Source organism: Molothrus aeneus, chromosome 17 (assembly GCF_037042795.1).
Source record: "Molothrus aeneus isolate 106 chromosome 17, BPBGC_Maene_1.0, whole genome shotgun sequence".
NCBI lineage: Eukaryota > Metazoa > Chordata > Aves > Passeriformes > Icteridae > Molothrus > Molothrus aeneus.
The window spans coordinates 6,480,649-6,505,069 of NC_089662.1; the positions used below are offsets into that span (position 1 = coordinate 6,480,649).

Sequence of the window (24,421 nt, forward strand, 5' to 3'; positions counted from 1 at the left end):
TCACCATCAGCGTGGGCAGGGGAGTGCTTGCCCCAAGGTTTTTGGGTTATTTAGTGCTTGGTTAGGCTTTGACAGCTCTGGCATGCCTGTGTTCAGCTGGAAAGAAGGGCTGGGAGCATCCCTGTGCTCAGCAGCTTTGCAGATGAGGATGTGGCTGGATTAAGGCAGTGCCCTTGGTGTTCCAGCACAGGCAGTGACAGTGGCTGAGCTGGCTGTCACTTGCAGGGGGAACCTGATGCCTCTCACCCATCCCCTGAGAGAAGCTGGCCAACAGCTCCCTACTCCTCTGCCTAAATATAATTCTGAAACAGATATTTTCTGACCAGGGAGAGCTAAGATTAGCCCACATTTGACTGTTGGAGGTCTGTGTGGTGCTCAGTCCTTCTGCACTGCCTTGCAGCTCTGTGTGTGTGTCATCATAAGCCAAAATTGCTGTTCTGTGGTAAGGAGAGCTGGAAATGGGGCTTAAAGCAGCAGGGCCAGGAGCTCCCTGCTGGTTTGCCCCTGGGCACGGGAAGTGGGAGCAGGCTCTTGGCCACCATCCCTGGCTCTGCAGTGACACCCAGCCAGCCCAGGAGCCCTTTGCCAAAGCAGCAGCCAGGGCCCCTGCCTGGCTGCCAAATCCTCATTTCCTGTGGGGGGCTGGAGCTGTGGGGCCCTCTGTGCTCCCCCCATGGCCATCACTTCTCACAGACAATTCTCCCTCTGCCTGACAGCCACTTCTCTGCTGATTTATGGCCTCAGACTCGTAATACTCAGTTCTTCTGCAGGCTGGCAGGGAGATGATTTGTCACCAGTGGAGTCTCCCAGGTCAGCTGTGCCCTGTCCCTGTGCTGGTGGCCAGTCCCAGTCAGGCTGCTCCACTGGGATCAGTGAAACACCAGCAATGCTCCTGTAGTTCTGTGCTGCAGAGGGAAACACCTCTTCCCACTGGCACCAATCCTGCTGCTTCCTGGGCAGTCAACCTGGGAAAATGGGGGCAGACTTTTATAATCTGTGCCCAGCTACATCTGCCTCCACTGTGTGCTGCAAACCCCTGGGGTTTCACAGACCCAAATCCATGGGATTCTTCTTGCACAGCTCTGTGTCTCCCTATGAAACCACCTCACAGCTGAAGGTAAAACAAAGGAAGAAGAAACATCCAGGCAGAAAAGAACACCTTCAGTGCTTGAAGGCTGTGTCATTTATTCCAACAGCTTATGTAGTTTTATCAAACCATCTTTAACACAAAACATGTCTCCTTAAAGACAGAAGGGTGTGAGATCCTACCAGAGATCATCTCAGCTAACAGCTTGCAAAGTTAAGCCTGAATTTCAACAGTCAAACCAACAAAATGTTTCTCCCTGCCCCTTAATAATCTTGAAGCGTTGAAACCTGAAGAAAAAGATGCCTGTGGCTGGTGCTGCTGGGTCTCCAGGTGGGGCAGATCCCCACAGAGCTGTGCTTTGGTCCTTTCCTGATGCTAAGCAGCAGCAGCACATGTGAGTGGTGTTGACATGAGGGCAGCAGGACAGGCTGGGTCCTTTCCCCACTGCCCACCCTGATGAGGGGCCATGTGGACAATCCAGAGGCCAGGTCTAAGATGAAGATGAGGGTGAGGCTTAGGAAAACCAATAATCTAAATTTCTAACCTATGGAAACAGAATAAATAATAGTCTAAATCTGCAAAGGAGGAAGGTACCTTGGACAGGAAAATCTGGTGTGTCTATTATTACTGAAACTGTTTTTCCCCTAAGAGAAAATTACAGCTAAGGCATCTTGAGAATGGCTCATACCACTACAACCATGGCAGTGTTGTTCTAAACCACTCAGGATGGGGGCAGAAGTCTTTTGGAGGTGCCAGTCCTTGCAGGTGTCTTGTGTCTCTCTACACAAGCACGGTTCCAGCAGAGACATTTGACAGACAACTTGCTGTTCCAGGTTGGCTTTTGTCCACGGATTCAACAAATCCTTGTTTAATGTTCACAGCAAGGCCCTCCTCCTGCCCATCCCACACCCTTTTTGCTCTCATGGGGAGGGGCTGCTTTCCTGCCCCTTTGGTCTTGCTCCAGGGTCATTGTCAGAAGAACTGGCATCTCTTCGGCTTTCTGCAGAAGGGAGGATTGGGAAGAAAGCACAGTTACACCCTGCTGAAGACACTTGAAGCCATCAGTGATTGCTATAGCTGATTTCATCCTGACAGACAAAAGATTTTTACCTGAAGATCTATCACTCCCCCCCTGTGACCAGATACTCGACCCATCCATGAGTGTTCAAGGCCAAGCTGGATTGGACTGGGAGGTCTAGTGGAAGGTGTCCCTGCCCATGGTCCCTTCCAAACCAAACCATTTTCTATGATTAAGAGATTTGGGGTCTCCCTCCACATTCCTGGAGTACAAACACTTCTCAACACGCCTGGCAATGCTGAGAGGGAGCCTCAAGGTAGGGATGCGCACTCACCCAACTTTCAAGTGCTCCAAAACTGTCCTGACAGCCTGGCAGACCCTGAGCTGCTCTGGTAAAGCAGCTCCAATTTGTGCTTACTATGGATGGGTGGATGGACACATGCTGGTATGGTCATGCTGAAAGAAGTACAGTGGAGTAATTAATGTATTTAAAGTGTTTTTATAGTTATAGGTTGTAGGCTAGAGAATTAAGCAAGTAAGGGGGAAAACTGAGTTTCCCTCCTGTAATGATAGTCTGTGTTGTGTTGCTTATTAGTGAAATGAGAGTGGCAGCTTTGGACAGAGGATTGAAGCTCCTCACAGCCTGCTGGCCAGCAGACACTGAGCAGGGTGATGCCTCTGCACATTTGGGCTGAAGGGAGGGATTTGGACATGACTGTTGGTGTGAAAGTAATTTCTGTTATTATTTATATTATATATCTATTAGATATAATAGATATTATATATATTTCTATTGTACATCTATTATATACATTTCTATTATACATATATATACTATATTAATTATATATATATTATGTCCTGGGTTCTGACAGGCAGGAAAGCCCCATCCCAGAACTATTTAAAGTTGATTTTTTTTTTACAACCAACCAAAATAGAACCACAACTTGCCCATACGTTATTTTTATAAAGCCTAAGGTGTAACTGATGTGTAACTTGCTGTGGCAAGGGTCTTGGTCAGTGAATGTTTTGTTTAAGCACCAGTGAGCAAAGGGCCTGGGCTGGAATGCACAGTGCCAGGGACCAGGGACCAATCTGTTCACTGCAAGCACCCCTTGACCTGAAGGGTCTCTCACCACCTGAGTATGAAGGCACTGACTGAGGCAGTGAGGAATGAGATGTTCATTTTGAGCATCAGTGTGATGCTCCTGGAGACAGCACTGCTCACTTGCGCTGCCATTTCGCGCCTGCCCTCCCAGCCTGTGCCGGGAGCTGCTGGGCCCCCAGGTGTGTGTGTGCATGTGCTCAGCTGCCCTGCTGGGCCCCCAGGTGTGTGTGTTTGTGTGTGTGAGCTCACCTGCTCCCTGCACAGCCAGCTCCCCCATGTCCTGGCTCAGCTGGCGCATGCTGATGGTGGTGGCCTCTCTCTCGATGTCATGGACAGCGTTCCTCCGGCCAGCCCGGTCGCAGGAGATGAAGTCAGTGTAGGTGCTGGACTCTACCTCCATTGCATCTCTATTCACTTGCAAAATGCTGTGGAGGAAGCACAGCTGTGAGGCCCAGGATGCTGGGCATGGCTCCCTCCAGGTTTAGGTCACAGCCTGAGAGAGCAGTGCCTGTAACTGTGCTCCAGTTCCTCTGACAGCAGGGACTGCAATATCAGATATCACCTCCCTCAAGTGGGGCAATGTGTGGGGAAACCCACCATGCTGGGTGACCCACTGTGCCAGGTGAGGGCAGGTCTTGGGTTTTTTGTGGTTGAAATATCTCTTGAGATATTAGAAAGTCTCTTTTTTCTTAGCCCCAAACTGAAGAAGAAGTCAAGATTCCTTAGTTCTGCTTTTCAAGGTTGTTTATTTTCTCTTATCTCTAATATTCTTTCTCTGACCTACACTGACATCTGTCTGGCAGGTTGGTTTGTGGCACACTGACCACCCTTGGGGTGGTGTTGGCTTTTTATACTAAGAACTACATGTACTCTATTTACAATAATTTTCCAATACCTATTACCTATGTTAGACAGTCTGTCTCTATTCTAAACCAATCCAAAAGTGTTACCATCACAGCAGAAGATGGAGGACAAGAAGAAGGATAGGACACACCTGTTGTCATCGTATTGCAGGGGTTCCATGCTGTTGTCTCCTTATCAGAAAAGTTCCAAACTTTCTTGGTGTTTCTCATGGGCAACTCCTCAGAGCACTGCCTCTTTCTTCTTCACAAAGCAGCCAACTGACTCCAGTTCCCTTCTCACTCAGCCACCCCACTCTTCTTCTCACTGGGTACAGCTGTGGCCTGTTAAAGTCAGGCCTGTTCCTAATCTTTGATAATTGTCCCAGCTGCAACTCCTTAGGGGTAAGATTGTTTTCTACACTATCTTTATTTTCTTATATTCTATCCCCCTACACATGCCCAGATTCCTCCATCTTGCTTCTTGAATGCCCATTCTAAATTCCCAAAATTCTACTTTTTCACCCTGTGACAAATTAGCTATCATTCTGCTCAAACCCTTGTGGCTTGTAAATCCTCACACAAAGTTGGTAACTTTTTCCATGGGCTAAAATCAAAGGCACAGGTGTTTTTGACTCCGTACCAAGGTCTCTGAGCCCCTTGCCAGGATCTCGAGTCCTCCAGGGCAGCCAGAGGGATGTCCTGGGTTCTGACAGGCAGGAGAGCCCCATCCCAGATGCCTGCCTTGTTCTGCCTTCCCCCTGCAAAGGCAGACACGGTGTTTGTCTCTCCTGGGAGTTTCCAGCCTTCTCCTTTGGGCACACAAGGTCGCTTGCAGCAGCTTTTCCCTACAGGAAAAGCATTACAGAGAAAGCCCTGCTTCCTCCTCAAAATGCCATGGGAGCCTTGAACCCAGGCCAGATTTGGCTCACTGCTTGGGGGATGGGGTGGTGATCCAACCTGAATTTGTAATGGGAAGTGATGGATGCCCACTGGAAAGCTGGGGGAGCAGGGAATATTTTATAGGTGTTAGGTGGTATTTTATACAGGGCTTGGAGCAGTACTGGCCTCCTCTGGCTGCTGGGTGTCACTGAAGAAGCATTGGGCTGGACTGCTGTGAGATAAACACTTTACCATGTGAAAATCAGCCCTTCTGTGAGACATTTGGATCCCTTCACTGCAGACTTGTGCCAGTGCCAAGTGCACAGCACGAAGAAAGGCCTGGAGCAGCCACTTGTCACATGCCAGCTCTGCTGTGAGCCAGCTCTGAGTGCAGCTGAGGAATCCTTAAGTTGCTGGGTTTTCATTTTGGCTGCTGGCTCCCCTTGCCAGCACTTGCACAGCACACAGAGTGCAGGATGGTGTTGTGGGCATCCTGGCTGCTGGGCACAGAGCTGGTACACACTGCCTCTGCACAGGAAACCTGGAGCTCTCAGTTCCTGTGCACCCTGTCTGGCACTTTGTTTTACTGTGTGGAATCAAGAAATTAATTGCTGTCTTATCTGTGCCTCTGATCACTGTGAAATGTGCCTCCAGCCCTGCTGATTGCTGGCAGTGCTTGGAGCAGGCCCTCATTAGAAATGCTCGTGTGCCGTGAAAACAAATTCATGCACATTCACTGCCTTTGTGCCTTGGAGTTAATGACCCACAGAGGAGTTTGCTCGGCTTCCTTTACAAATCCTGCTTGATATTGATTTCCTTGCCAGGGAAATCTGTTGGCAGATTCAGCCACCAGCCTGAACAGGAGTCACACTCCTCACTTTAATGTTAAGGCAGTAGAAAGGAGATGCAGATGAAGATGCAATAACTGGGATGAAAGAGGTCAGATTCTCTCTGTTCCTGAGCTGAGTAGGGTGCAGGAACCAAAAACCCACAGAAACCCAGCAAGTTTTGGCAGCCCCAGGGACTCCTCTCCTAGAGTAGATGCCAGCTCAGGCAGTGCTGCTCCAGCTCACTGGTGGGATGTGGGGCTTGGCCCACCCAGATCTTGCAGGAGATCCTGTTTCCCCAAAGCTAAGTATTCTTGTCACCACCTGCCTCCTGTACAGACTTGGCATCCATCTAGCTCCTGTTAGATGAGCCCTGGGAAAAGCTGCATCCTTTGCCCCGGGAAGAGATGCCCCAGATGTTTTTCCTCATCTTCTCTCCTTCCATCCCTGGGACAAGGCACTTACTCTGGGTGAGCTCAGTGAGCAAAGTGCCTTTCCCCAGGACTGTCACAGACATCTTTTATGAAAAATCCTTTCCTTAGGATTTTTTCTCCTGAGAAGCTGAGAGGCCTCAGGAACAAAATGTAAACAATGATTATCTGCTGCTGTGGAATGCAGCAGGTGGATCTGTGACTGGTCTCATGTAGTTGTTTCTAATTAATGGCCAATCACAGTGCAGCTGCCTGGACTGTCTCGGTCAGTAACAAGCCTTTGTTATCATTCTTTTTCCATTCTTAGCTAGCCTTCTGATGAAATCCTTTCTTCTATTCTTTTAGTATAGTTTTAATATAATATATATCATAAAATAATAAATCAAGCCTTCTGAAACATGGAGTCAACATTCTTGTCTCTTCCCTCATCCTAAGAACCCGGCAAACACCACCACACAGGACAGGACAAGCATCCATCATTCCCAGGCAAGCTCTCACAGGTCCCTGAAGCCCAGACTCTGCTGACCTTCCTCAGCTGCCAGGGAGAGCCCACATGGACTGGGGAGGCTTCCCTAGGAGCGAGCCAGACAAGCCCAGGTGCATCTCCAAGCACTGAGGCCATTCCAGAGCTGATGTGCTCCAGAGTCCTGCTGCCCTGGGCCCGGGGGCAGGACCAGCAGGTTTCTCCAAGCTGGGGAGCAGGAGCAGCCCCAGGGATGCTGCTTTTCCCCTTGAGGTAGCTGCCAATGGTAGTGGCAGTGCTGTGCCACAATTGTATTTAATACAATTGCCAATAATTGTATCCCCTCTCACGGGAAAGGGATGGGATCTTGAATAAAAGCGGAGAGCAGCAAGTGTGCAGCGCTGGCTCCCGAGCCGGTGGCCGGGAGATGGCGCATGGGATTTATTTATTTCCGTGCCTGGGAGGGCTCCTGCCTTCGGCTCTCTGCGCACAGAGCTGGAGACAGGCAGATTTAACAGCGAAACTTTCACATTTGAGCGATTCCTCCGGGATTTTCAAGGTGGGTGGCTCTCAAAGCCCTTGCAGAGAGATCCCAGCCTCCTCCTCCGGGAAGCTGTTGGGCTCAGAGGGTGATGGGAGCAGTTGCCTCGACTGTGATAGGAAAACCTGAGTTTTCAAAGAGCATTTCTGTACTTCCAGGCACAGAACCCACAGTTCTGTGGGTTTTCACTCAGTGACTGCTTTTAACATCTTTCAGGAGCTGCAAAGGAACTACCTTGCCTCTTGCCTACACAGTCCAGTGTCACTGTGGGCAGTCACTCAGGCTGGCAGGGCGTGCAAAGGGAGCTGCATCACCTGCTGGCTGCCCACCTTTGGTCTTTCATTCTCCCACAGACAGGAAGATAGGCCTGAAACTGCAGGAACAATCCCATGGCACACACATACAGCGTGCAAATGTCCCCAGGGCTCTTCACAGAGCTGATTCAGCTTGTCCCCAGAGAGGCCTTTCCTGCCCTCCCTTCCCTCTCTGCTGCTAGTGGTAACAGAAACAGCCCCTGTGCCCTCAGCACAGTGTGCCAGCCCGCAGGGATGGGGCAGGGAAGCTGGGATCTGCTGCCTCTTGCACATCCCTCAAAGGTTTGCTGCTTGGAGGGAGGCAGTGTCCCCTCTGCCATGGGGACGGGGTGCTGCCTGTCCTGGGGCAGCTGGCCACAAGTGAAGAAGCCCCTCTCAAGCTGCCACTGACACCAGGAATGTCCCCAGAGCTGCCTCTGCTCCTGTGTCTGCATCTGCCAAGCTCTTTGGTTTGGACTTATTTTTCTGTGGGGTCTTGTGAGTACTAAAAATTCTGAGCTGTAATAGTCTTGGCTTTGCTGGTGGGGACTTGGCTTCCTGAGTGGTTTTGTTGTTGGACTGCACCTGGGCTTGCTGGCATTTTCCAGGGAGATCACCCAGCAGCTGACAGAGCAGCTGGCTCAGCCCTGGGGGCTGCAGCTAAACCAGCCCTACTCATTTCAGGGCTGAGTTTTGCCCATTTAGAAGGTGGATGCTGAGAAATTAAAGGGTTAAATGTCTCCTCTGCCTTTTGGTAGAACAAACTGAGGCATTTCTTTTGGCTCAGCTCCATGTCCCATTGGGTTCCACAAGCCTGCATTTAATTCCTGTGTCCCCTTTGCCTCCTTCCCAGCACAGATGTCAGGGCCTGCAGCAAACAGTTCCTGCACACGAGGTCAGAGTGGCAGAGAGGTGACCTGGGCACACCTGGCAGGTGACCCTCAGCCCAGGGCTCTGCCCAGGCTCTGCCATCCCAGCAGTGTCCAGGGCTGATCCCTGGGACTGGTGGCTGCCCAGTCACACCCAGCCCTGACTCCAGTTTCAAGGAAACCCTTCACACGGTCCTGCATCTGTCCCTTGTCTAGGTTAAACTTCTTATTGCTAGGAAGGGCTATTTTGGGGTGCTGGTTATCAGCAGGCTGGGCTGAACTCAGCCATTTCCCCCTGCCTGCTTTGTGCCTCCTGCTCTTCCCCTCTCACCTTTCTCACCTTGTTCTCTGCACCTCTGCACAGCTCAGGCCCCTGCTGCCACATCCTTGTCCCTTGGGGCAGCCAGCACAGCCCTGCCCTCCCTGCTGTGCTGTCCCTGGGACACCTGAGGCAGGGACAGGGACACCCTCAGCCCCCCCTGTGCCTGCTGCAGGCAGTTCCCAGCTTCAGGAGCCCTTTCCAAGGGGCTGCAGCCCAGCTTTGGCCTCATGCTGTCCATTCCAGTGGCAGCTGGGACCAAGAGCTGCAGGTTTTGGTTGGAGATGGCTCCCACATCCCACAGCCCAGCCCAGGACACGCTCTCCCTCCTGCTTGGTGGATTTCACCAGTGGATTTAAGCTGACACCAGTCCTGCTTGTTCCTGGGCAGTAAACCTGGGAAAGTGGGGGCAGATTTTATAATCTGTGCCCAGTGGATTTAACACTCCCCAAACTTCTGGAGTCGTAAAGCCCCGAAGCTGAACAAAACCTTGCCGAGTTTCTGGGGTGAAATTCCAAAGTTCTGCTTGGGAACAGGGATCTGACCCCTTTTTCTGCTCAAGCATCTCATCCCACCAGCAAGGCATGAAGTGGTGCAGTCTCCTTGCAGCTCTGCCCATGGTGCAGCGCCCCTTGCCCTTTCATTCCAGGGTGCAGGGACTATTCTTAGACCTCTCCTGCTGGGGCCGGATCCATAACAACAGCAAAACACTCCACAGCCCTGCTGGGCTTTTAAAATATTTACAGTGCAGGATGGTTTACTGAAGAGGGGGGCCTGGTAGAGCACAAAGAAGGAAGCACCGGGATTTCTGTGCTCCCTGGGGGTTTGCTCTGAGGTTTCCTGCTGGGAGAGTCACATCCAGTGAGGAGAAAAAAATATCCCGTAGGGCTGAAGGCAGCACTTGAGGTCAGGGGGTTTCCACCAACTGTCTGACAAGATCCAGCTGGAATTTCAGCAAATTTTCCACTGGGTCTTGTCTGGGAACAGGCATGAGGGGGTGTGCATCAGAGAGGAAGGGCTCTGGAATGGGGTTATTGGGGTATTTTGGGGTTATTGGGGTATTTTGTGACTGTGTTTTATGTCTCATGATCCCCATGCACCAGAGCTCAGATCCATGGCCAGAAACTGAGCTGAAATGCAGCTGAGGATGAAGATGGTCCTGTTGGGAGCCCAGTCTGGCTGCAACAGGCTGTGTAAGGCTGGGGACAGGGTCTGCAGCAGACACAGAGCTGCCCTGCTTTCCTGTTGGCCCTGTGCTCTCCACAGTGCGGTGGTGATGGCTCTCACTGGCCAGAACTGGTGTGCTCCAAACTGCTGAGCTCTGACTTTCCTGGTTTGGTGAGAAAACAGGAGCAAGGCAGCAGCCTGATCTCCTACCAGGGCATGTCCATCTCCTGTGCTGAGCAGCTTCTGCCCAGGCAGGAATAGCCCAGGAAAGCCTCACAAGCCTTCAGTGATGAAGAGACATCAAGCTGGGTCCAGCACATCTGTATTTATGGAAGGTTTTTGCTGTGGGATTCCTTGTAATAACTGTGCACCCTCAGGCTCTTACACTAAATATGATAAATTCAGCCAGGACAGACATCACAGCTGCTCCAGCCCCAGCAATGGCTTTGCAGGAACAGAGCTTCCAGCATTCTATAGGACTTGCTGGAAAATTTTAATTCCTTCAGGAGGAGAGCAGATACAGCTGAGGTTCAGTGTCCACAAATAGATCCCTTCTTTTCATTTGGCCTGGTTTTACAGTATAAAGATCATTTCATGCCTGTAGAACTGATAACCAATTGCTAAGCCCCGTGTTTAAGATTAGGCTTAGACTGACTCCTCTGTGACTTCACAAACTTTGTATTTAGCTCTGCCAAGCTCCCCAAACTCCTTCCTCTCCCTCCTGGCCTTCAGCACAGCCCCCACTGCAGAGCCCTCACTGTCCCAAGGCACCTCCTGCTGTCCCACCCCCTCACAGCCACTGCCTGGCTTCCCACTGCTGTAAGAAATGGTGCAGCCAGATTGCAAACTCCCAGCTGAGCCTGGGCACGGGGCAGGGCAAGTCCTTGTGTGCTCTGCTCTGATCCCCAGGGAGAGGGGCAGCTTCAGGGAGGCAGGAGGGCAATGCTCAGCCCCTGTGGCCTCCTGTTAACATCAGGATGTGTGGGTGATGGTGGGAGAGAGCTGCCTGTCCGTCCGTCCGTCCGTCCGTCCATCCATCCATCCATCCATCCATCCATCCATCCATCCATCCATCCATCCATCCATCCATCCATCCATCCATCCATCCGCTCACCCACCAGGAAGGCAGCCCAGTGCCCAGCTCTGGCCATCCCCATGCCTGCAGCAGGCAGCATCCCTCTGTCAGTCCCCCCAAGGCACAGGGGCTGAGAATTTTGGAATTTTCTGTTCCAAAAATCCTCCACCATGGGAAGAATCACTGTTTGATGGAGCCCCTCTGCTCCTCCCTCCCCTCACTACCGAGCCTTGATGCAGCTTAAGCCTCTTCTGCAGCTTCTAGCTAAGTTGATTAATGGAAATAATTGGTCTCTTTGTGCATCTGGAGACAGTTGCCGTGACAGCAGTTGTATTTTTGTTTTGTTCCCAGGTTGAGCTTGTTTTTCCCATCTCTCAGCCTCAAGGTGCTAATGAATCTGGGCACTCTGGTTTGTCCCCCTCCAGAAGACACCCATGGCTCTGAGGGACGGGTGACAGTGGGGATAAGGCACCCTGAGCCCCTGCAGGCCTTCAGGACATGGCAGGCTGGCACCTTTCTCCCTGCCCATTTTCACCCCCCCAAGGCAGGCTTGTACTGGATGGACACAGAGCTGTGGCTCTTGCATGGCAGAGAGGAGAGAGCCAAATCCTCACCCAGAGCAGCCATGAGCACCCACAGGACCCTCTGTCCCCTGCAGGGACCCTCTCAAAGCTCTGAGGAGTCTGGGGCTTTGAGTCCCTTCTCCATTACTTTTATTTTCTCACAATTTCTTTCTTATTTGCCTTTATGTGCCAACACATTTTTGCACAAACAGCTGTGTGGAAGATCTGCTCGTGCCTGAAGCTACAAAGCAGACAAGCCACAGACCAGTGACCCTTCAGCTGCAGAAGTCCCCCAGCTGCTGTGGCAGGCAGGTCCCATGTATATGTATATGTATATGTATATGTATATGTATATGTATATGTATATGTATATGTATATGTATATGTATATGTATATGTATATGTATATGTATATGTATATGTATATGTATATGTATATATCCCTGTGGTATCACCCTGTCACACCCAGGCCCTGGGCTGAACTCCTGTGCAATGGGGATCCCCTTCAGGCTTGGGTTCCTGCCTTCCTCCAGACTGTTCATGAAGAAAATGAACAGTTGGATTCCACCTCCAAGGCTGGAGAATCCCCAGCAGTCCCACAGCTCAGAGGCACCAACGTCTGAGTGAGCATCACCCTCTAAAACCCCACCTGAATTCCTGGCCCAGGGATGCTCTACCCCAGCAGCAGCTCCCCAATACCTTGCAGGCTTCCCTGGGTAAGGAGGAGTCAAACAAGTGCTGAGGAGATGCAGCTGGGGTTGTTTTCTAGCACATGTGAGAGGAAGGCAAAGTCACAGCAGCCTTTGGTGCTGTAGCTCTGTTTCTGGGCTGGGAGAGACCTCTCTACAAGGACAGAGATAAGCAAGGATGAGTCCTTATTTTTCTGCCTAAAATGAAACAGAGCTATGTAGTCCAGCTCTTCTTTGTTATCTGAGGAGCTGAGCTCTGCTGCTGTGGGAAAGCAGGGCTGGCATGTCTGGGGAGAGTTGTGAGGGCTGTAACTGGGCAGGTTTGGCTGCTGCTGCTGCTTGGGGAAGCTCTGCTCAGAGTAGGGTGCCTGGAGCTGAGACTCAGCCACCTGCCTTGGCTCTGCCTCAGTGAGCCTTGCACAATCCCACAGGGATTTGCATCCAGCATCCAAAGAGTCCTCCTGACTCAGAGCAGTGGAAGGGGCTGAGAGAAAGGCTGTGAAGCCTCCTGGGGTGCCCTGGCAGCTCCCAGGTGCCTAAAAATAACCAGGGCACCTCTTCAGAGTGTCAGTAGAGAATGAAGCTGGTTAGCAAAGCCAGGCTTAGCTCTGCTCCCTGGGCTTGGCTGCCCTGTGTGTCTGCTCCACTGCTGGGACCCCCACCCTGGGGCAGGGCAGTGCTGGCTGGGGAAGGGGGATGGGGAGATCTGTCTTTGGGGCTATTCCCCCAGAAAAGGGAAGTGTTGGGGTTCAGAGCAGGCTGGCAGTAGGGGTGGCTGAGGCTCCAGGTGTCTCCATGGCTTCTGTCACCCAATGGAATCAGGAGCCCCTCTGGCTGTGCTGCCCTGCTGGGAGCCCTCTCTGGGCAGGAGAAGCTCTGCAGGCCTGCACACCTCCTTTGCTGAAGATTTCTGTGCTGGATTTCAGGTTCCTTGTACCTGTGTCAGGTGACAGCAGCTCCTGATCCTTCCTGCAGGCAGGGTAAACCTTTCTGCCTGAGTCCCCAGGGATGTGACATCCAAACCTGAGCTGAAGTAGTGCTGGAGATGTGCCTGTAGCACTACCCTGGGGATGCTCAGTGATCCTTGCCAGCCTCAGGAAAGAGAAAGCTCCCAATAAAATCAATTGCCAAGTATTTCATGTGCGGCCTGGGCAGACCCAGGGCGTCTGCAGCACACGTGGGGAAGGTGCTGGATGCAAGAGATGAACTGAGACACCTGCAAGAGGAGGGAGCTCCTGAGCTCCTGCACTGCAGAGCTCACCCCAAACAGCCCTGGGAGCTCTGTGCAAGGCCCAAGCACAGGACAAATGAAAGCAGTGCCATGATCTGAGGACAGAGGGGATGCTCTGAGTGCAGGAGCCCACGGTGAAACCACAGAGAGGGTTTGCCATTTCTGCTGGAGCTGTCAAAGGCTGAGCTTTGGGGGTTCCCTGGACTTGCTGGGCTGACTCCACACACAGAACAGAAGTCACATCCAAACAACATTCCCCTGCAAAGCATCTGGGCAGCCTTTGGCAGGGAGAGGCCACTGGCACTGGGGCTGCTTGGAGTCAGAGCTGCAACGTGGCTTGGTACAAGGACATGTGGATAATACAGCAGGAAAGTCATTATGGCAGAATTGTTGGTATTTTTTTCCTCTTAGCAGCTTTCTAGCATCTTGTAATTCAGAATACAGAGGGGAGGTCAAGTGACTCAATGCTACAGGAAGGAAAAAACCCATTTGTTTGCAATATTTCCCTGTGAATAAAAGCTTTATGAGCCATAGTGTGAGTCCCTACCTGATTTAGAGGACTTTCCTTCTGGACATGACTTCAAACACGCTTCATGCACAGCAGGACAACAGCTTCTGGGAAAGAAGAAGGAAAAAAAAAAGTAAGAAAACATTATCTGTGCTTGTTTTGGGAAGCACAAAGCTCAGCTGCTCTTCCCACTCTCTGTGAGCAGCAGAGGGGTGGCAGGGCTCTGCCCAGCAGGCTCAGATGGAGCCTGGCTTGGTGGACACAGCAGCCCAGGGGCTCTGGGATGTTGTGTTCCAATGGCGCCTCCTCAGGAGGGTTTGTGCTAATGGACTCGGGCTGTGGTGTCAAAGCTCATGGAAAAGTCCAGCACCGAGAAATCCTCTTTGGTTTTGCTGCTTTCCTTGCCCTCCCACAGGTGCTGGGAGCACTGACACAGCTCATGTCCTGACCTGCACTGCAGGGACCAGCAGCTGCCTCCAGACTATAAATGAATATTGGTCTGCAGCTCTTTAAAGAACTGAAACTCCCATATCAGCTTCTCTGAGGTGAAAGGGGAAGTTTAATCTGGTTCTGGTCGCTTTGCTGGGTCTGTGTCCAGCTCTTTGGGTCTCTGCTGTTTGTGCACAGCTGAGCCTCCTCCTGCTGTCCCCAGGCCCTGCTCAAAGACATTTCCTCTGTGGCCTCAGCATCTGTGGGTGCTTTGCAATCCCCTGACCTGCAGAGCCCAGCCAACAGGACACTTGCTTATTTTAGCAGCTGTTTCAGCTTTCTGACTATTTTGGAACATCATGGACTGTGTTTTTCCCTTTGTCCCAGGGACAAATGTTAGCAGAACAGAAATCAAGAGATGAGCCACTTAACCATATAAGCAATAGCTCATCCAGCAATTCATCTGTCTGGTCCATCTGGGCTGAGTACCACTGTGACTGGAACTATTTCCCATCATTTTCCAAACTGGGACAGATCTCCAATCTTTTTCTTTATTTTTTTGACCCACTTTCAAAACTTTGTAGTTGGAGCTGACTACTTGCTGGCTCTGGCCCTGCTTCAAGGACAGGGCACTTGCTGCTTTTATGTGTCAGTTTGCCCATCTGTTAAATGGAGCTATTAATACTCCCTCCCCCTGTTAGATGCTTCAAATATTTTAAAGCACTTTCAGCTCTGCAGATGACAGGCTTGCAGAAGTGGAAAATGCTAATTATGATCATGACAGGAGCTAAACAAAGACACAGGGATTTAACAATAAACTTTTGTTAGTCTTAACCCCATTTATAGCAAAGTGCTTACTGGAAACACTGGACCGGAAAAGAAACAGTATTCCCACAACTCTGGGAATATGCACTGCCCTTTTTGGGCACCAAACAACCAAACAAAAGCAGGAAGGAAGAAACACAGCTTTGGAAATCCACAAGTCTTTATTTTCCTCCTTTGCCTTCCTGCCCTGGCTTGTGTGTTCCACTGCCCAAACAGTTAAACCTCCTGCACTTGAGCAGTGTTGCAAAATATCTCAAAACACGTGGGCCTCTGCCAAGAGAGGCTTAAAGTAAACTGGAGCAGCAATGATGCTCTGAAGTAGAAGTTAGCACTGAGCAGCCCTGTTTGTGATGGGACATGATGGGAAAGCCCCATTTTCTCTCTCAAAACCAGCTGATTCTGGAGACAAAATCTCTTTAGCAGCTGGTATTGGCTTTCCAACCCTGCAGGCCTGGCTCTACCTAGATGTTCCTCCCCATGGTCCTTGCTTGGGCATCTGGAGTCTGCAGATTTGAAGCTCCATCCCCAAAGGCTCATCCTCTTCTGGCTCACCTGGTCCTGCTGCTCCCAGGGTGATGGGCAGAGCTCCAGAGGCCCCTCAGCACAAAGGCCAAGCTGTTTGGAACTTTTATGGTGGCACATGGATTGGTGCCACCTAAGGATGGGCTACAGTGAATTGTTAAAGAACACTTTGTTTTGTAGTTTAGTCCTGGAACACATCAAGGTACCACGGATTATTTTGAGACCCTAGTGGAAATGTTCATTGGCTAGACAAGCATCCATAGCCCATCAGGATGAATTACAAGGGCATCAGCACAGAATTATAGAATAATTTAGACTGAAAAAGATATTTAAGGTCATCAAGTCCACCACTAAGGGCATGTCCCTAAGTGCCACATCCACACATCTTTTTAATATCCCCAGGGATAATGACTCCACTGCTTCCCTGGGCAGCCTATTTCAGTGTTTGACAACCCTTTTGGTGAAGAAATTTTTCCTAATACTCAACCTAAACTTTCCCTGGTGCAACTTAAGACCATTTTCTCTTGTCCTATTCAATGTGCACGACTGCACGTGTTTGAGGTTCAGATTCCCTCCATGGCAATCAGCTGTTACCCAAAAGGAGCAAACACATGGAACAACCTCAGTTCTCTCAGCATTGCTTCAAAATGAATGCATGTTCCAAAAAAACCCACCCCAGAATGTTTTTTTGGCAGAATTCAAGACTATTCTACACAACAGCTGTTGTGGTGCTGCTTTGATCCAGGGAGGAAATCCTTCCTGGTTTCCAGCAAGGTGACAGCAGCAGAGAGAAGGTTGTCCTTGTGTCTCCTGGCTGCTGGGTAAACACCAGGCTGCATGCATGGCTGAGCAGGGCAGCAGCCTGGCCCTCCCAGAGCAGCCAGACTGCCTCATTTAGTGCCCTGTCTCCAGCAGCAGCTGGCATCCCCGGCCTCAGACGTACAAGAAAACCTCTAATTGTAATGGAATGCTTTTCATAAGTCTCTAATGACTCTGAAACAGGAGGTGTTACAATCCTTACAGTGCAATATCCTCTTAATCATAGCCAGGATTGTTTTGTTACTGAGATAACTACCTGATATCCATTAAAATGCCTTCAGAGCTCTTTGCTCCACTGGTATCTCATGGCAATGAGCATCACAGATTAATTACACTTTGTGGGAACAGTAACTCCAGTAAAGTCCGTGACGCTGTGGTGGGGATATGTTTGGCTTATGACATCACTGCAAATATCAACAGAAATGGCATTTTGGTGCTGCCAGGGAGTTCCCCAGCAGGGTTTGTGACCAGCAATGTGCCTGCATGGAGGAGCTGTGCAGAGAGCACCTGGCCCAGAGGGCTCTCCTGGGAGGGGAAGTGCTGGGGAGCTCGCTGTGGAAACCAGAAATGGGTGGTGTAAAGTACATATTCCCTTGGGCTCAAAGAGAGTGAGAGTTTTGAAGTGGGGCCCAGGGCAGTTCATAGTCCAACTGCTGCTCTTCCTGCTTGTGCTGCAGGTTCCAGGCAAGGTCTGGAGTGATCTCAGCCTCTCTGACTGCCACCATGAGGAGCTTGGGACAAGGCCCATGAACACATGAACCTTCCCTTCTCCCTGGCTGCTGGCAAGCCTGGGGAGCAGCTTCCCTTATGACTTGCCTTTTTCTAGTCGTGACCAAAAGATAACTAGAAGCAATGGGCTTTTTCCCCTCTCATCCTCTCTGAAATGGGTGTCGTGATGGAAAACTTATTTTTCAGTCCGTATAAACAGCTTTGGTGGCATTTAAAAAAAATGGTGTCGAGAAACAACTGGAATGTGAAAAATGGGAGCAATCAGAACAGGGTGACACAGGCAAACAAAAAACCAGGTTGAAGCTTCTGCTGCTCCTTTTGGCTCTGTAGATTCACCCTCCATTCTGCCACAGACCTGTGTGAGCCCAGGGAAATCATCTGCTTTGTGTGAGACCCATGTAAAACAGGAATGATGCTGGTGCTTGGGTGCCCAGACAGGCTGGAGGCATTAATGCACAGTAGTGTGCTGCAGGAACTGGCTCTGAAATGTGGGAGATCAGGAAATGTCAGCAGCTTGGAAAACGTCTTTCATAGTTATTTTGGGTGGCAAGGTTGTGTGCCTGTGGCTATTCCTTTGAGTGGGACCAAAAGAACATTGATTTTTCTTTGGAATAAGAGGAAAAAGCAAAATTCCCCATCCTAGTTCCTCATGAGCCTGTACACCCCTCAGAATTAGCCTTGGTACAGAAGTGCCAGGTGGCTGGAAGATGCACAGCTGTGAACATTCCTGGGTTTCATCTCCTCGTGACCAAGCTGCCCATGTACTGTAGCTAATGATCTCCAGTTCTCTGAGGCATCTGAGTCTACACTCTCTGGAAAGTGTCCCCCAAAACGATGGCATGGGGTGCTCACATCCCTGTGGAACTCTGTCTGAAGGACTCAATGCTGTGTTCTGTGCCCAAGGTACATTAAGCTCTATTGGTATATCCATGTTTATAAATGGCCATTTAACCTGCATTTGCATTATAAACAAATAAAAGACATTGAGGATGTCTTCATGGATCCTTCTTTCTTAAACACCATTGCTCACAAGAGCTGAAAGGTGGCAATTTCTCAGCTGGGTGGCCACACATTAGCAGGGTGGCTCTTTCCAGCCAAGAGTCTCTGAAGCCAAGCACTGCCCCGCACTGACCAAGCTGGGCACGCTGAGCAAACAGCCCAGGGGCTGTCACCATGGGAGAGTCTCAGACACCCAATCAAGCCATACCCACCCCACAAATGTCCCTTCACCCTCGCACTGCATCCCACTGTGGCTGTCTGTGCTCATTGACCCCAGCTTGTCCTCCTCCCAGTTTGAGTCACCAGCACAGCCACCCAGGGCATTGCCTCTGGGTTCACAGCTATACTTGGCTCTTGGTCTGCAGAACCATTCACCCCTTCCAAGCAATGGGAAATTTCCCAAACACGCCTTTGGGGCCAAGGCATTACATGCATGTGAAAGCTCCCCACCACGGCTAGGCTCACTACCAGCTGCTTAGGGGAATCCAGAGAGAGGAAAGACACACAGCTTCGAGGTGGAGGAATTTGCAAAGCCTCTTGAGAATACCACCACACAGCAGTTCTTTTTTTATCCCAAGTCTTGCCTTTTCAAACATTTGCTTGGAAAGCCGGATGCCGGCAAGTCTCCGAGCCTGCTCCTGCTGCCACGCTCCCAAAGCTCCGCGATTGCGAGGGGAGTCCGGGCAGCCCCCGGCTCCTGACATCCCGAGGGATGGAGTCCCTGACATCCCCAGGGATGATTCCCCGATTCCCCCCCAGCACGGACCTGGGCGCCTGTCCCGCTCCCGTGCGAGCACAGAGCAGCCCCCGTGCTGGAAGGGATTCCCTCCGGCAAACCGCTCGGAACAAACGGACACATGTTGGAAATGAGGCCAGAAATCCCCACGGGGGTCACTGATCCACGGCGCTCTGTGATTTCTATGCTCTGAGCCTTCTCTCCCCGCTACCCCTTCGCTGAACCGCGTTATTTCCCGAGCGGAGCAGCCGCCACCTCCCTTCCATCAGCCTGCGAGCGGCTTCTCCCTCCCGACAGCACAAAATCCGGGAGGCAGCGCTGCTTTTTGAGCCCACGGTTTGCCGGCTCCAAACCCCTCGCCGCTCGCAGTCGGCTGGGTAAAAGTTCATCGAATCTCCGAACAAACCCCGCCGGTGGCACTGCCAGAAGAGCTCCTGGCTGCCCTCCAGGACAGGTGTCCCTGTCCCCCCCCGCCCCAGCACAGCGAGCACAGCCCCACTTACAGCCCCGGCTCCCGGCGCTGCCGGCCCGCGGTCCCGCCGCCGAGGAGGGGATGGATGGATGGACGGATGGATGGAAGGGATCGCGGCTGGATCCCACCCTCCTGCCCTCTGTGCCCGCTGTGGCGAGCAGCCAAGCCGGCCAGGAGTCTCGCAGCCGGTTCCAGACTCGCAGTTTCCTTCTGCTGGGAGCTGCTAAATGAAGTTGCACTTGTGGGGCCAAGGGGCGTGTTCTCCTCCCCTCGAGTCAGTCCCTGCCTGCTGTAATCCAATGCTCTGCCCGATGATGTCAAGCGGCTCCCGCTCGGCTCCTACCTTACAGTCGGCAGGAGGGATCCGTTTCCTTTTCGCAGCGATCTTTGTTTAGCTTCGGCTTGTAACCCCATCCCCCGGCAGCTGCGTGTGCCCGAGCATCCTCCCTGCGATGCTCGGCGCTGAGCTTTCTGCTGCCGGGCGCTCCCTCCTGCCTGCTGCTCCCCCAGGTTTCCCACCTGCATCCCACCCTTCATCCTCTCCGCCAGGATGGCCACAGACACCATCACACCCCGTGCAGCCTGAGCCATCCCACCAGGTGTAGCAGGGCGAAAGTGCCTCCCAAGAAAAACCTTTGTGCCTCCCAAGAAAAACCCAGCTTTATGTTGTTTTGGAGTGCTTCTTGCTCCTCTGCCTCCCATGGAGTAAATCCCAGGAGTATTTCAGCTCATCCGCCCCTGAGTGCCAGCTGTATTTGGGGGTGAAATGCAGAGCTGGCTGGTGACAGTGCCTGGATTTAAGGGGGAAGGTGCAGAGGCAGTACCCCATTTAAAACCCACACCTTTGTACCCCTCTGCTGTGTGAAGCATGCCCTGGGAGCTCTCAGGGAGCTCGAGGTCTACAGAAGAAGAGGAAATTTTGGATGCTCTTGGTACCACATGGTACCACATGGATTGAGGAATGTCCCTTTAGCTGGCATCACCTCCTGGTGTCCCATCAGCCTTGCAGACCCCACTGGGTGGCTGAAACCAAACAATCCAGGTTGCAGTCATCCTCTGGGCCTGAGCTCCTGCCTGGCCCCACCAGTGAGGAGGGAAGGTGTGTGAGCACACAGGAATGTGCACAGTGCTGCCTGGGACAGGGCTCATTAGTGCTAATAGCTTTGCTGAGAGAGTGAAAGATTTGCTCCATCCCTGCCCTAAGAACACTCAGGTCCTCACAACTCAGCTGGGGAGCACAAAGGGTGTTTGCCAAGGAATGGATCCAGCCCCCACTCGAGCTGGGTGAGTTTTTGTTTCAGGTTGCATGCAAAGTGAGTGATGTGAGCCAGGAGCACTTTCCCAACTCAGGGTCTCACTTAGCACCAGCCAGGCACAGAAGCTGCATCTCTGCATTCCTGCAGCTCTCCCACGACAGATGGGACCCAGAGCCACTCAGTGCCAGGTGAAAAGCATCAGCCTCTCCTCCCACCTCTGCACCACCCAGCACACTTGGACCTTTTCCACCTCTGCTGCCATCACCACCTCCAGCCAGAATCTGTGTGTGGCCAAAAATGTGGTGATTGCTGTGAAAGATACCCACAGGATTGGAGGAAGAGATAAAACCACCAACAACAGCAGCAAGCAGCACAGGAAACACCCTTATGACAATACTGTGGCACAGATGAAGGGGAGTGGACCTCAGTAGAGCAAAACACACCCATGCCCTGTGCATCCCCAAACCGACCTGGTGCAGCCTCCTGACTCAACTCAGTTTTAGTTCAGAAGCAGCCCCAAGAAGCCCACTTGGTTTCCTGAGGTGCATTGCCTGGCAGAACTCATCTCTCTCCAGCTGTTTTGAGTCACACATTGCTGCTGCTCACCCAAAAGTAGCAGTAAGGGATTCACCACAATGCCCTGCCTGTCTTCATCAGCTGCCAGGGAGGGAGGAGGGCCAGCACAGCCTCAGGAGACTGCTGTGCTGGTCTGGCCAAGGCTGCAGTTTTCCCTTTCCTCCAGCTGACATTTGAAAAGGATCCAGAAGGTTATAGCTCCACACTAACACTTGGAGCACAGGGTTTGGAGGCCAAGTCTGTCTGGTAAGAATGCAAGTGCTACCCCAGTTACCCAGGCATTTTCTTGGCAGAATGTGGCCAGTACCATTACAGAGCAGACAACAAAGAACAATGGCAACAGCCAAGCCCTTTGGAAAGCCAGGGGCTCAGTGTATGTACTTCTAAATTAAGACATGTCTTGTCTTGCTCAAAGCTCCCAATCCTGTGTGTGGTCCTGGAAACAAGCCCCCCAGAGCATCTACAACAAAGTCCATCCTTTTCTGCACAAACTTGTGTGTCCTTACAGTGACCTTCTCATCTAACACCATCCTCTCTAGGGACTAGTCAAACATTTTCTATCAAAACTCATTTTAAGCAAAAAAAATGCAGTTTAAGTTTTTCTACAGACTGTATTTTTTTTTGAAAGTGGGAAAAGGGGTGGCAGTCCCATGATGCCAAAGAGTTTGCCTGAAATCTTAGCCTTATCTATTAGGATAAAAATGCATGGCTTTCAGTGGGTTCAGTCTTCCTGTTCTTAAGCAAAAGCTGACATTTTACAATAGTGCACATTTTACTCTAACTTCTAGCTGCTGCTCATACTCACCATCTCTTTTCCTGCTGCTTTGTCCACCATCACCCCAAGGTGACAGGCAGATGTTCGAGCTGCTGGCATGGCTCACCCTGTGAGATGGGTGGTGTCCCAGCCTTGAGCTGACTGACTCAGCTGCAGCCACAATCAGCCTTTAGTGGCCCCTGCTTTACTCACACGTTTTTTTTGGTGAGGTTGTTGTATCCATCTGCCTCATACTGTGCTGTCCTGCGCAGTCCAGGATTGATGGTGATGCCATTACCACTCTGGACAACTGGAGGTTTGGCTCTGCTGCTTTTGACCTTGCAGTTGGTCTGCAGTGAACTGTGAATTTTTTAGTTCTGTGCCACAGAGAGGGACACAGAGAGCAATGCCCCAGGGAAAGGATGGTCCTGTGCTGGCTGGCAGCCCCTGCTGTGGGTGCCACCTTTGCTACTCTGGGACAGCACGGCTCAGGGACGAGCAAGAAGCTGCCCTGCAGGCTGGCTGTCAACCCTTAGCTGGAAGAGGGACAAAACCAAAGCAATCTTAGAGGTCAAATGTCAGAATGAGGTGAGAGTATCCCCAAGGGTGCAGTGTAAAGCAGCCCAGCCTGCAGCAGCACCGCTGTGCGGGACTGCACGCTGCCTGCCCAGCCAGGAAAACCAGCAGCACAAAGGACACTCTGGGAAGCTGTGGAGCCCAAGGAGACAGGCTGTCACTTCAGAAGGCTCTGACCTGCCTCTGACCCGAATGTTTTCACAGCCTAAGCCTGGCTTCCCCGAGAAGCCCGTGCTGCCAGGGCTGGAGCAGCACAGTGGCAGCACGCAGCCTCCCCACCTAAGAGCAGCTTCCCCTGCCTTTCCCAGGCATTGAGGTCTCTGTGTCACTTGATGTCATCAAGATTGCAAGGAAATGTGGAATGGCACAAGACACGCATGGAAAAAATGGGACAACCCGTTTTTTTTTCCAGACTTCCTCTCGTAAAATAAATACTCTAAATAAACAAACTATTTTTGATCCAAAAAACCCCACAGAACATATTTCACTGATGTGCTGGGCTCCCCAAGGCAAGAGTGGATTTCTTAAGCCATCAAATAACAGCTTCACTTGGAGATTCATGAGAAGAGAAACCAACAAGTAAAAGCAGCTTTTGTGACAAGCCACTGTTTTTGCTGTCAAGGGAGGGACACAGTTTGCTGTTGATTAGGGAAGAGAGGGTGGGTGTTGGGATGTCTGAATGAATTACCCCGTGCTCAGACCCATTTTGTTTTTATAGAAGTTGCTCATCCAGAAAGGTTCAACAAGTGAAACACAGTAAAGCTTGTAATGAGGTAATCTCATTAGTGACCCCCCTCCAGGGTCACCCCTATTAACGGGCAGGGCCGAGCAGGGCTGGGGGAGCCCCTCTGGCACTGGGTGGGACCGTGGGGACACGGCTGTGGCTGCTGGCACGGTGGCTCTGTGTGGGGCTGGCATTCCAGCAGGGCAGAGCACACTCACAAAACTGTTTACTTTGAGCTGAAGCTATTTTTAGCTGCACTAATCTGTGCAGAGATGATAAAGCTTTTCATTGCAAAGTGAGTGGCTGTGCTTTGCTTCTGGGCAATTTCACTCCACGAGCTCATCCCTTCCCCCTTCCCAGTCACTTCTTTCCACTGACCTTATCTCCTCTGCCTCTGTGCCAAACTTCTCCAAAAGGTTTGTCCCAGCTAGATATGCGGGAGTCTCAGCCCACAACTTTTTTTTTTTTTCTTTCATTTTTCCCTAGGGAACCACTTCAGTTTAGAAAATAAATGAATTTTGTGTTTAATAGTCCCCGAAGTCTAGTTCCAAGGCTTTGGTGGAAGCCCATCATGGACATGCACCTTCTCATCTTTCATTCCTGCAAAATCCCTTCTGTCCAAAGGCTCTTGCAAAAGAAGTCACTTGACAATTACCTCTTTGCAGCTGAAACAAATACAAGCAGATCTCCAGCTCGGATCTCATGGCAAACCAGAGTCCCCAGGCAGTGGCAGACTGCCTACACCACGTTTTTCCCAAGGGGTCCCACAGCCCATTCCAAAGTCCCTCACACACTCTCTATAAGAAGCACTTTACCTGCTGCTGATAGGAGCAAGCACGGCGGCTGGTTCAGGGCACAAAGGCTACAAAACACACATAAATCCTGCTTGGTCAGGGCTTTGTTTGTCTAAAGGACTCCAGAAGCTTCTCCAGACTAAACCCACAAAGGTCACACATCCAGCACATGCTTCATCAAAAAATCATCCCTTGTGGTAAAAGCTTTCTTGTCTGGGATAAAGCGTGAATAATGTCTCTGTGGGCTCAGAGTGTGTTCAGAGAGGGGAGGAACATGCAAGTGTTAATTAAATTGGTTAT

General features: G+C 51.2%; 1 protein-coding gene across 2 annotated transcripts; it reads right to left on the reverse strand.

Annotated features, from left to right (window-relative positions):
- Positions 1–1,140: 1,140 nt before the first annotated feature.
- Positions 1,141–19,903, reverse strand: PKIG (cAMP-dependent protein kinase inhibitor gamma). 2 transcript variants are annotated; one of them, XM_066561449.1, is made up of 4 exons: positions 19,785–19,903; positions 13,950–14,017; positions 3,463–3,638; positions 1,141–2,087 (listed from the first exon to the last, which is right to left on the reverse strand). In XM_066561449.1, the coding sequence occupies exons 3-4, from the start codon at positions 3,611–3,613 to the stop codon at positions 2,008–2,010; spliced, it is 231 nt and encodes a 76-aa protein (XP_066417546.1). In that variant the 5' UTR covers positions 3,614–3,638; positions 13,950–14,017; positions 19,785–19,903; the 3' UTR covers positions 1,141–2,007. The 2 variants fall into 2 exon arrangements, with proteins under 2 accessions (XP_066417546.1, XP_066417545.1); XM_066561448.1 differs by lacking the exon at positions 19,785–19,903 and adding an exon at positions 19,473–19,715.
- Positions 19,904–24,421: the final 4,518 nt, after the last annotated feature.